The sequence below is a fragment of the Coregonus lavaretus genome, assembly GCF_964263955.1.
Source record: "Coregonus lavaretus genome assembly, chromosome: 25".
NCBI lineage: Eukaryota > Metazoa > Chordata > Actinopteri > Salmoniformes > Salmonidae > Coregonus > Coregonus lavaretus.
The window spans coordinates 40,295,054-40,308,496 of NC_140012.1; the positions used below are offsets into that span (position 1 = coordinate 40,295,054).

At 44.0% G+C, this 13,443-nt stretch overlaps 1 protein-coding gene across 1 annotated transcript in view; it reads left to right on the top strand.

Moving 5' to 3' along the window:
- LOC311100913 (ankyrin repeat and fibronectin type-III domain-containing protein 1-like) overlaps nt 1-12,287 on the top strand; it is a gene marked incomplete at both ends in the record, with an annotated part of 97,873 nt that extends 85,586 nt beyond the window's left edge. The window contains 4 exons of the mRNA XM_084141897.1: nt 253-445; nt 2,702-2,947; nt 3,072-3,628; nt 12,061-12,287. Of these exons, the coding sequence (XP_083998023.1) occupies nt 253-445; nt 2,702-2,947; nt 3,072-3,628; nt 12,061-12,287 (1,223 nt within the window). The remainder of the gene's footprint in view (nt 1-252; nt 446-2,701; nt 2,948-3,071; nt 3,629-12,060) is intronic.
- Nucleotides 12,288-13,443: the final 1,156 nt, after the last annotated feature.

The following is a 13,443-nucleotide window of genomic DNA, read 5'->3' on the forward strand; positions in this document are numbered from 1 at the left end:
TGTGTATGGGTGGTCCTGGGGATCGAACCCACTACCTTGGCGTTACAAGCGCCGTGCTCTACCAGCTGAGCTACAGAGGACCACTATGTTGTACATGGACTGTATGTGTCCCACTGAGCACACACTGGTTGAATCAATGTTGTTTCCACGTCATTTCAATGGAATTACGTTGAACAAACGTGGAATAGACATTAAATTGAAGTCTGTGCCCAATGGGGTGTTTCTGACCCGTCTGTCTGTTTCCTCCCTCAGACTCCCAACTTGGGTCAGATGAGGACGGTTGTTCAGAGGTGTTCCTGCCAACAGACAGCGACTATGACTCCAGCGAGGCCTTGTCCCCCCGCGAGCAGTACCTGCTCTACTCTCCCCAACAGGACCTATCCCAGCAGGCTGTGCACGCCCTGGGAGGCAGCGCTCCCGACGTACTGCAGATACACGAGTTAAGGTACGATAACGACCTCTAACCCTGACCCTAACCCTGACGTACTGCAGATACACGAGCTTAGGTACCACCTTTAACCCCTGACCCTGACGTACTGCAGATACACGAGCTCAGGTAGATAATGACCTTTAACCCCTGACCCTGACGTACTGCAGATACACGAGCTCAGGTAGATAATGACCTTTAACCCCTGACCCTGACGTACTGCAGATACACGAGCTCAGGTAGATAATGACCTTTAACCCCTGACCCTGACGTACTGCAGATACACGAGCTCAGGTAGATAATGACCTTTAACCCCTGACCCTGACGTACTGCAGATACACGAGCTCAGGTAGATAATGACCTTTAACCCCTGACCCTGACGTACTGCAGATACACGAGCTCAGGTAGATAATGACCTTTAACCCCTGACCCTGACGTACTGCAGATACACGAGCTCAGGTAGATAATGACCTTTAACCCCTGACCCTGACGTACTGCAGATACACGAGCTCAGGTAGATAATGACCTTTAACCCCTGACCCTGACGTACTGCAGATACACGAGCTCAGGTAGATAATGACCTTTAACCCCTGACCCTGACGTACTGCAGATACACGAGCTCAGGTAGATAATGACCTTTAACCCCTGACCCTGACGTACTGCAGATACACGAGCTCAGGTAGATAATGACCTTTAACCCCTGACCCTGACATACTGCAGATACACGAGCTCAGGTAGATAATGACCTTTAACCCCTGACCCTGACGTACTGCAGATACACGAGCTCAGGTAGATAATGACCTTTAACCCCTGACCCTGACGTACTGCAGATACACGAGCTCAGGTAGATAATGACCTCTAACCCTGACCCCAACACCCAAGCTCAGCTAAAGATAGAGCTGCTACCCTAAAGAGCTGCCACTTGTGTCCCCATAAACCTCTTCCTGTCAACCTCTTCTCACCCAGCCCTGCCTTTCCCTGTCCCTCACTCTCCAAAGATGTGTCCCTGTCCCTCACTCTCCAAAGATGTGCCCCTGTCCCTCACTCTCCAAAGATGTGTCCCTGTCCCCCCTCTCTCCAAAGATGTGTCCCTGTCCCCCTCTCTCCAAAGATGTGTCCCTGTCCCCCTCTCTCCAAAGATGTGTCCCTGTCCCTCACTCTCCAAAGATGTGTCCCTGTCCCCCCTCTCTCCAAAGATGTGTCCCTGTCCCCCTCTCTCCAAAGATGTATCCCTGTCCCTCACTCTCCAAAGATATGTCTCTGTCCCCCCTTTTATTTTATTTTATTTTTTTATTTCACCTTTATTTAACCAGGTAAGCCAGTTGAGAACAAGTTCTCATTTACAACTGCGACCTGGCCAAGATAAAGCAAAGCAGTGCGATAAAAACAACACAGAGTTACATATGGGGTAAAAAACATAAAGTCAAAAATACAACAGAAAATATATATACAGTGTGTGCAAATGTAGCAAGTTATGGAGGTAAGGCAATAAATAGGCTATAGTGCAAAATAATTACAATAGTATTAACACTGGAATGCTAGATGTGCAAGAGATTATGTGCTAATAGAGATACTGGGGTGCAAAAGAGCAAAATAAATAACAATATAGGGATGAGGTAGTTGGGTGGGCTAATTTCAGATGGGCTGTGTACAGGTGCAGTGATCGGTAAGGTGCTCTGACAACTGATGCTTAAAGTTAGTGAGGGAGATAAGAGTCTCCAGCTTCAGAGATTTTTGCAATTCGTTCCAGTCATTGGCAGCAGAGAACTGGAAGGAATGGCGGCCAAAGGAGGTGTTGGCTTTGGGAATGACCAGTGAGATATACCTGCTGGAGCGCAGACTACGGGTGGGTGCTGCTATGGTGACCAATGAGCTAAGATAAGGCGGGGATTTGCCTAGCAGTGATTTATAGATGGCCTGGAGCCAGTGGGTTTGACGACGAACATGTAGTGAGGACCAGCCAACAAGAGCGTACAGGTCACAGTGGTGGGTAGCGTATGGGGCTTTGGAGACAAAACGGATGGCACTGTGATAGACTACATCCAATTTGCTGAGTAGAGTGTTGGAGGCTATTTTGTAAATGACATCGCCGAAGTCAAGGATCGGTAGGATAGTCCGTTTTACGAGGGCATGTTTGGCAGCATGAGTGAAGGAGGCTTTGTTGCGAAATATGTATCCCTGTTCCCCCTCTCTCCTTTCCTCTACTATCTAATGTTTTGTCTTTTTGACAGAGCCTTGAATAGAACCTAATGGATCTTTTTTTTTTTTTTTCAGGTACAGCATCTGCCAGCCCAAAGACCTCCCTCTCTCCCCCGCCTTCCCCCTCTCCCCAGGCCCACTCCTCTCCCCCGCCTTCCCCCTATCCTCCGCCCCACCCCTCTCCCCCGCCCTCATCCTCCCCGAGACCACCTTTTCCTGCACCAAAACCCTGGAGGGTCTCTCCCTCTCCAAAACGACCCAGGACCAGCACTCCTCCACACCCCTGCGGCCTCTAGCCAACCCCCCAACCAAGCGGAATATGTATCCCTTTGTTGCGAAAGATGTATCCCTGTTCCCCCTCTCTCCTTTCCTCTACTATCTAATGTTTTGTCTTTTTGACAGAGCCTTGAATAGAACCTAATGGATCTTTTTTTTTTTTTTTCAGGTACAGCATCTGCCAGCCCAAAGACCTCCCTCTCTCCCCCGCCTTCCCCCTCTCCCCAGGCCCACTCCTCTCCCCCGCCTTCCCCCTATCCTCCGCCCCACCCCTCTCCCCCGCCCTCATCCTCCCCGAGACCACCCTTTCCTGCACCAAAACCCTGGAGGGTCTCTCCCTCTCCAAAACGACCCAGGACCAGCACTCCTCCACACCCCTGCGGCCTCTAGCCAACCCCCCAACCAAGCGGAAGCTGCTGTCCCGGAGCCACGGGGCCGCTGGGGCCCAGCAGGGCTACTTCAGTGGGCCCCAGCGCTGGTTGAGGGGCCACAGCGACAGCCACACTGGGTCCCTGTCTGAGAGGGTCTATACCAGGCAGAGGGACCCAGACCTGCCCCTGGATTTCCCATCCCCTCAGGGGGAGACATATGTTAGTCATGCTTCCTGTGTCCTGGAGGGCGGGAGTGGGGGACAGAGGGAGCCCAGGCCCCATGTCAGGAGGATCTTTGTGGAACCGTGTAAGGAAACATTGCCTGAGAACAGGGGCTGCGGAGAGGAGGAGAGAGGTATGGAGGGGAAGGGAGGGCTGGAGAGAGGGGAGGAGAGAGGGGCAGGGGTGACGGTGGTTGTCACAGAGGAGGGGTCAGGAGAGGAGTGATATGAAGGAGCGACAGCCCAGGATGTGGACTCAGACAACCAAACAAACACACAGGTGTCAGAGATCCTCAGCAGCACGCTCTAGGATTGGATGATAATCAGTAACACGCTCTAGGATTGGATGATAATCAGTAACACGCTCTAGGATTGGATGATGGTTTGGCAAGGTGCTCCAGGGGCCAGTTGCACCAGTTGGGCATAAAAAAGGTCAGGCGTAAGCAATGCATGTTCATGAGATTTGATGCTTCAAAATGATGGTTGCTAGGCAGCACCCGTTCGTAGGCTGTCACCATCCTCATGGCGGTTCTAAACTTTGCGAGGCATGTCACTTCGCCATCACTTCGCAAAGCCCACCACTATGCATGCATGTTTTCTTAACCAGAACTGGAAGGATCCATAGAGGATTACCGTGGGAATAAATATCACTGAATGACCAACATACTGGAATAAAATAGTCTAATGCCATTGAAGGCATCACATTGTTGCTTACTGAAAGTCCCAAAGTCATCCAACTGTTTAAAATAATTTAAAGCAAAAGCCGCATGTGGTCAACTATGATTTCAGCACTGTTTTGATTGGGTCAGCGCCATCGTGCTGCTTTGAGACAAGCATGGGGACTCGTCTTGATAAATCAGTCAATGTCAGATTTTTGTTTTCACTGAATCTCCGTTTGGATATTTAGTTAGGCTTGGAAATGTTAGCTAAATTGAGGTGAGTGCTCATGATGCTAATCTAGTCTAGTTTGCTCATTTAACACTGATCAGAACATTTTGCTAGTCTAGTATAACAAGTTAATTATTTTTCTCTTCACTCACGTACGCTAGCCTATATCATCCTGATCAAAATCCCTCGACTTGTCTGATAATCAATCAAAGTGATTTTGTTTCACTGAACCTCTGTCAGTGAATATATTTGGCTGTTTGATCTCTGGCAAATAGGTGGTGGTGGTATATTTCATCTATTCGTTTGCTAATCTATCACTGATTAGAAACATTTAGCATGCTATAATGTAGCATAATCAAGTGTATTATGTTGCTATTGACTCACGCATAGGCAGGGATGTAGCTCAGTTGGTAGAGCATGGCGTTTGCAACGCCAGGGTTGTGGGTTCGATTCCCACAAGGGGCCAGTATGAAAAATAAAAAAATTATGTATGCACTCACTAACTGTAAGTCGCTCTGGATAAGAGCGTCTGCTAAATGACTAAAATGTAAATGTAACTCCAAAAGCCTGCAGAGGTTGTAAAATATGAACACGAGACTCATATCCTTTTGAAAATATAAATATTCCCAATTTAACCCTACGCCTGTTCCCTACTAGGTGTAGAATCTACGCCCAGTCGTAGCTCATAGACGGGCTTACGACCAGGTGGTGCAACAGGTATAATCTTTAGGTCCGGGGTTAGAGTGCATTTTACGTCAGACGTAGATAACGACCCACTTACGACCCCGTTGCAACCGGCCCAAGGATTGGACGATGCTCAGTAAAAAACTCTAGCATTGGCCCCATGTTCAGTAATACACTCTAGCATTTGACAGTTGTTCAGTAACAAACTCCAGGATTGGACGATGGCTCAGCAACATGTTCTAGGAGTGGGCGATACTAAGTAACAAGCTTTTGAACGATTGGACAATGGCTAATTGATGACAGTTGGATGGAGCACTATCGTTTTGGAGCGTTGCATACAAACTGCCACTAATGCACCTTTCCCTGTCTGTTTCTGCCTCTGTGTGTTCTTGTGTGGGTCTCGTTCCTTCTTTAATCTCTTTCTCTCTATCCGTCATATCCCTGTGGACAGGCATACTGAACTGACTCTGAGTTTGTGCACGTTTCACTCTGAGCTCGTGGACGTGTGTAGCTCACAGACTGGACAAGCCTTGCTCTCTCTCTAGAATATACTAGAGACTCAAGTTGCTGGCCAACTGTCTGAACTATACAACTCAGAACCAAGCCAAGGCTCCAACTGTTATGACCTATAACCAATGCAACATGAACTAAAGCACTGCTTTACCTTTGCACTAGCATCTGTGTTGATGGCCGCAAGAGCTCGGAGTTGCTATTTCAATTTATGGGTATTCATGGTACATTTGTCGATTTACATATTAGATACAAGCCTTTATGTTTCTCTACACAGCAAATAAGCCAGTGTTAACTAGTGTTGATTTTTCAGTGTAACATTTCTAGTGTTGATTCAGGAGTTAAATTAACACTGTAAAGATTTAAAGAACCCCAGTGTTGGTGTTAATAACCAGAGTTGAACCAAAACCACGCCCATCATTATCATATTTCCCAGCATGCTCTATTGCAGGTTGATTTTGAGTATTGTTTGTTTAAATACCTATGTTTTTTGCATGCACATTGATTCATTAATGTTATTCTACTTAAAGGCTCAGTGCAGTCAAAATGTGATTTTCCTGTGTTTTATATATATTTCCAAAATATGAGGTTGGAATAATACTGTGAAATTGTGAAAATAATGATAATGCCCTTTTAGTGTAAAAGCTGTTTGAAAAGACCGCCTGAAATTTCAGCCTGTTTTGGTGTGATGGGGTTTTGGCCTGCCTGGTGACATCACCAGGCGGTAAATGAGTTAATAGACCAATAAGAGAGTTCCAAACCACTCTGCCAATAACGACTAGTTTTCAGTTTTCCCCTCCCCACTCAGACCACTCCCAGACAGTCCTAGCTAAATTCTTGCTTGAGAAAGTGGTCTTTGCTACGAAGCTATTTTTCTTTTCTTTTTGACCATTTTAATTGAAAACAATCACAGTAAGGTACTTAATTGTTACCCAGAAATGATTTGATATTGAGATAAAAACGGCTGCATTGGACCTTAAAATATAAATAACATCAATTTTTCTCAACTAATCTGTTACTTGGCCTTAATGCACCCTTTACCGAAATGTTCGTTCCTGTTTAGATGCGTTAGGTAGTCTCATATCTTAGTCTTTCCAACCCTGGCAGTCATTCTGAATGCTGGTTGCGGGTGAAAAAATTAATATAAAAATTGGATATCCCTACTCTGGCTGGATTCCATAGGAATTACACATCACTTTGCAAGCCAGCATATTGTGACTTGCAGGCCTGATATGGAGTTTCAGGCCACTGTATCAGGGTAAAACTAGGCCCTCAAAGTAAGGCCTTATGAAATACAGTACCAGTCAAATGTTTGGACACACCTACTCATTCAAGGGTTTTTCTTTATTTTGACTATTTTCTACATTGTAGAATAATAGTGAAGACATCAAAACTATTAAATAACACATATTGAATCATGTAGTAACCCAAAAAGTGTTAAACAAATCAAAATATATTTTAGATTTTTCAAAGTAGCCACGACTTTGCCTTGACAGCTTTGCACACTCTTGGCATTCTGGAACAACAGTCTGGAAGGAGTTCCCACATATGCTGAGCACTTGTTGACTGCTTTTCCTTCACTCTGCGGTCCAACTCATCCCAAACCATCTCAATTGGGTTGAGGTTGGGTGATTGTGGAGGCCAGGTCATCTGATGCAGCACTCCATCACTCCTCTTCTTGGTCAAATAGCCCTTACACAGCCTGGTGGTGTGTTTTGGGTCATTGTCCTGTTGAAAAACAAATGATAGTCCCACTAAGCGCAAACCAGATGGGATGGCGTATCTCTGCAGAATGCTGTGGTAGCCATGCTGGTTAAGTGTGCCTTGAAATCACTGACAGTGTCACCAGCAAAGCACCCCCACACCGTCACACCTCCTCCTCCATGCTTCATGGTGGGAACCACACATGCGGAGACCATCCATTCACCTACTTTGCGACACAGCGTTTGGAACCAAAAATCACACATTTGGACTCATCAGACCAAAGGACAGATTTCCACCGGTCTAATGTCCATTGCTTGTGTTTCTTGGCCCAAGCAAGTCTCTTCTTATTATTGATGTCCTTTAGTAGTGGTGTTTTTGCAGCAATTCGACCATGAAGGCCTGATTCACGCAGTCTCCTCTGAACAGCTGATGCTGAGATGTGTCTGTTACTTGAACTCTGTGAAGTATTTATTTGGGCTGCAATCTGAGGTGCAGTTAACTCTAATGAACTTATCCTCTGCAGCAGAGGTAAGTCTGGGTCTTCCTTTCCTGTGGTGGTCCTCATGAGAGCCAGTTTCATCATAGCGCTTGATGGTTATTGCGACTGCACTTGAAGAAACTTTCAAATTTCTTGAAATGTTCCGTATTGACTGACCTTCATGTCTTGAAGTAATGATGGACTGTCATTTCTTTTTGCTTATTTGAGCTGTTCTTGCCATAATATGGACTTGGTCTTTTACCAAATAGGGCTATCTTCTGTATACCACCCCTACCTTGTCACAACACAAATGAAATTCCACAAATTAACTTTTAACAAGGCACACCTGTTAATTGAAATGCACTCCAGGTGACTACCTCATGAAGCTGGTTGAGAGAATGCCAAGCGTGTGCAAAGCTGTCATCAAGGCAAAGGGTGGCTACTTTGAAGAATCTCAAATATAAAATATATTTTGATTTGTTTAACACTTTTTTGGTTACTACATGATTCCATATGTGTTATTTCATAGTTTTGATGTCTTTACTATTATTCTACAATGTAGAAAATAGTAAACATAAAGAAAAACCCTTGAATGAGTAGGTGTGTCCAAACTTTTGGCTGGTACTGTATGTATTTTATTGTCTTAAATAATTACATTTTAATGATAACATTCGCTTAGGATCTCACTTGATGAAGACCACAGGACTGAAAATGAATGAATGCAACAACCATGTCTCTGTCACTAACAAATACAGTCATGAGTGGTAACTCAACAATTCAATCGAAAGGCAAGCCACTCTGGGAAATATGCAAATAAGACTTTACACTAAGTGTTAATTTAACTTTGAAAAGTGTGGACCCGTACACTGGAGAATTTGCTGTGTAGGCGTCTCAGCATGGATCATAGGCACTCGCAGTAAATGTACTGTCATTGTTTAAAGTTGTTTTTCTGTGGTAATTAATTCTGTGTCATTACCATCATGCTAAACTGCTCGATTCTATTTGGTTCTTTTGTGGTTCTGTTACAACGAGAAGTCAACCGGAGTATCATTCAGATTGACAGTGATATTCTTCATACACTAAAACAGTCACTTTTCCCACTTTTCTCAGACTAACAACATTATCTGAAGACCAGCCTTTAATATCAAATCATGCTTCGTAAACAACCGGTGTAGACTAACAGTGCTTACTTACAGGTCCTTCCCAACAATGCAGAGAGAAAAATATAGAAGAAGAATAAATACGTTACACAATGAGTAATGATAACTTGGCTATATACACGGGGTACCAGTACCGAGTCAATGATAACTTGGCTATATACACGGGGTACCAGTACCGAGTCAATGATAACTTGGCTATATACACGGGGTACCAGTACCGAGTAAGTGATAACTTGGCTATATACACGGGGTACCAGTACAGAGTCAATGATAACTTGGCTATATACACGGGGTACCAATACCAAGTCAATGATAACCTGGCTATATACACGGGGTACCAGTACCGAATCATTGATAACTTGGCTATATACACAGGGTACCAGTACCGAGTCAATGATAACTTGGCTATATACACGGGGTACCAGTACCGAGTCGATGTGCAGGGGTAGGAGGTAATTGAGGTAGATATGTACATATAGGTAGGGGTCAATATCTTTCTAGTATACAGTAGTAAACAGTTATGAATCTGAACGTTTACACTGGTTGCCCCTGGTTGCCCCTGGGCCTAGTTCTGACAAGCCCATCGTTAAGAATACTGATGATGACGAGCGTATTAAACATTCCACAGCAAGCTGCAGTGAATTCCAATATCATAGCCCCTATATCCCTATAAGTATTTTTGTACTCTCTATTTTAAAACGTAAATAACTTGCTATTTTGCATTGAATGCCTACCGTTCGTCTTGTACTTGAGTCAAATGGAGATGTATTTTTTTGTTGGCATGGACTTGTTTTGGGCCTGTGTGGACTGTAGCTTGTGTCCAGTTTGAATTTGTGCCCCCCTTGGTTTGGCATGAGAAGGTAAAGGGTTAGAGGTCATGTTTAATCATGAACAGTGTAGCTTTATGTTGTTATCCTATGTGCTCTGGTACAGAGTATTATACTTTCGATAGTATTAATACTATGTGGTAGAGATGCATACAGAGTATTATACTTTCTATAGTATTAATGCTCTGTGGTAGAGATGCATACAGAGTATTATACTTTCGATATTATTAATACTCTGTGGTAGAGATGATAACAGAGTATTAGATTCATGTTATCAGAGTAACATTTCCAGGACCAGCTAATGATTGTGCTGATATCAGAGGTTTACCACTTCATGGACTATATCAGACTAAATTTCACTTTGAACATGTATGTCTTGTTTTTTTAAATTGGATTTCTATGATACATCAAGCTAAAACCCAAACAATACCTTTATGGTTTTATCAAAGACGCATTGCACGGGTAAGAGGGATACCGGAGCCAGCTTTTCAGTATTTTAACATCGCAGGTGATTATAAAACCTCATTTAAATGTAATGTACAGATCAAGGGCAGCTTTATCGGTAACGATTGTAAAACAAATTGTTGCATTATTTGAATAATAATATGACGGAATGTTAATTGTTGACGTTTAAGTTTAGTGTTGCATCAACAGGCTGGTTTGTTTTCCACGTGTCTCTCAAAGAAATACAGTAAATATATCAGCAACAATGTTTTTATCCATTAGGAACGTGTAGAAGCTACCTGTGCATTTACAGGCTGTTGGAAATGTGTACTGATCTCTTAAGAATGCTTATACTTATTTGCAGTCATGTCGTCTTTAAACCACTTCTCCAAGTGACCAAATGCACTACGTTATTGTCTTAAGTGTTGGGCTTTGGGTTTGGGGGTTGGGCTTTGGGTTTGGAGGTTGGGCTTTGGGTTTGGGGGTTGGGCTTTGGGTTTGGGTTTGGGGGTTGGGCTTTGGGTTTGGGTTTGGGGGTTGGGCTTTGGGTTTGGGGGTTGGGCTTTGGGTTTGGGGGTTGGCTTTGGGTTTGGGGGTAGGCCTACTACCAAATAGACCAGTCAATGTATATTTCTCAGGAGTAAAAGCATAATCTGTTGATATGAAATATTGAATATGACTATTTTATTGTCCTATTTATTTAGCTATCTATGTCTCCCCACTTCCACACATTTCTATCAGTCATTAAGATATTATTATTATTATTATTATTATTATTATTATTATTATTATTATTATTATTTCATGGTCGAACAGCTACAAGGCCACATCAGATCAGTCTCAATGTCTTTATACCATGTGCACATAGTGGGCCAAAATCAAGAGGGGTCATCATATATGTATAGTTTTGCATTTCCTGATAAAATAGATTAACTATCATAATTTCCTAAATGAAAATAAGGCTAATATGTTTGTGGTTGGGGTGAGGATGATGTAAGTCCTAAAATCACCAGAGTTCCTATAATGTTTGACCAGTTGAAATAATAAACCTTTCCCATGTCGATGTTGTGCACAACACTGCCTCTGTCGGTCACTCTTTACTCACAACACTGCCTCTGTCGGTCACTCTTTACTCACAACACTGCCTCTGTCGGTCACTCTTTACTCACAACACTATCTCTGTCCGTCACTCTATACTCACAACACTGCCTCTGTCGGTCACTCTTTACTCACAACACTGCCTCTGTCGGTCACTCTTTACTCACAACACTGCCTCTGTCCGTCACTCTATACTCACAACACTGCCTCTGTCCGTCACTCTATACTCACAACACTGCCTCTGTCGGGCACTCTTTACTCACAACACTGCCTCTGTCGGGCACTCTTTACTCACAACACTGCCTCTGTCCGTCACTCTATACTCACAACACTGCCTCTGTCCATCACTCTTCAGTCCATGTACCGTTGAGAGGACGACCGGCTAGTGGTCTGGTGCAGTCGCAATAACCTGGAACTCAACACAGACAAAACCGTGGAAATTGTGTTTGACTTAAAAAAACACCCCCCACCATCTCTCCCCCTCTAGATTGATGGCTCAGCTGTTAGCACGGCTGAATCATTCAAATTCCATCATCTCCCACAACCTCAAATGGGTTGACAACATCACAGCGGTCACCAAGAAGGCACACCAGCGGATGTACTACTTGCGGCAGTTGAAGAAATCTCCCAGTCAATCCTGATCCAGTTTTACTCATCAATCGTTGAGTCCATCCTCACATCCTCCATCACCGTCTGGTTTGGGTTGGGGTCTGCGTCTGCGTCTGCATCTGCCCACTGCAAGGGCAAACTGCAACATATTATCCGGTTTGCAGAGAGGGTCATCGGCTGCAACCTTCCCTCCATCGAGGTCCTGCACGACTCCAGGGAAAGGAAGTGTGCAGGAAAGATAATCGCCGACCCCTCCCACCACGGTCTCCCCCACCTCCAAAAATGCCCCTCTGGCAGGCGGTTCAGGTCACTCATGACCAAAACCTCTTGCCACCTGAAAAGTTTCTTCCCCTGGGCTGTGGCCCTCACCAACCGGCCATCTGGCCCATAGAAACTAAAGGACTATGCACTCTATAATGCACACCGCATCAAGCCTCTCTGAACTGTACACCGAATAATTGCACTATACTGCATTAAGCCATCTCTGAACTGTACACAAAATAACTGCACTATACTGCATGTCCATCTCTCTGCATTTAGATATATTCATACTGATACTGTAAATGTGTACATCCACTATATGTCAACCGTATACCCACTGTATATCAACCGTATACCCACTGTATATCAACCGTATACCCACTGTATATCAACCGTATACCAACTGTGTATCAACCGTATACCCACTGTATATCAACGGTATACCCACCGTATATCAATGGTATACCCACTGTATATCAACCGTATATCAACCGTATACACACAGTATATCAACCGTATACCCACTGTATATCAACCGTATACCCACTGTATATCAACGGTATACCCACCGTATATCAACCGTATACCCACTGTATATCAACCGTATATCAACCGTATACCCACTGTATATCAACTGTATATCAACCGTATACCCACTGTATATCAACCGTATACCCACTGTATATCAACCGTATATCAACCGTATACCCACTGTATATCAACTGTATATCAACCGTATACCCACTGTATATCAACCGTATACCCACTGTATATCAACCGTATACCCACTGTATATCAACAGTATACCCACTGTGTATCAACCGTATACCCACTGTATATCAACCGTATACCCACTGTATATCAACCGTATACCCACTGTATATCAACCGTATACCCACTGTATATCAACCGTATACCTGCTAACAGTTCCATCTGAAAATTCTCACTGTGCCGCCATAAGAATATCATGTTCATGTTGCTGTCCGAATCATCTCTTGTATTTATCTCAACTCGCACATTATTTCCCATTGCTTCCAGCCTAACATTCAGTTTGGTACAGCGGGCGTTAATAATAATAAGCATGCATCAACGTCATTATCATGGACATGCATAGCAACAATTTTGATTAGAATTGACAACCAGTCATTTTGTATAGCAACTATGCAAAAATAATTAATGCTGTATGTCCACCAAATGCGCATGCGTTTTGCCATATGTCGTTTTTGCAGGATGTCTAGTCCGCATTTTCCGTACTTGACCCACATGTGCTTCGCAAGGCTGCAGAA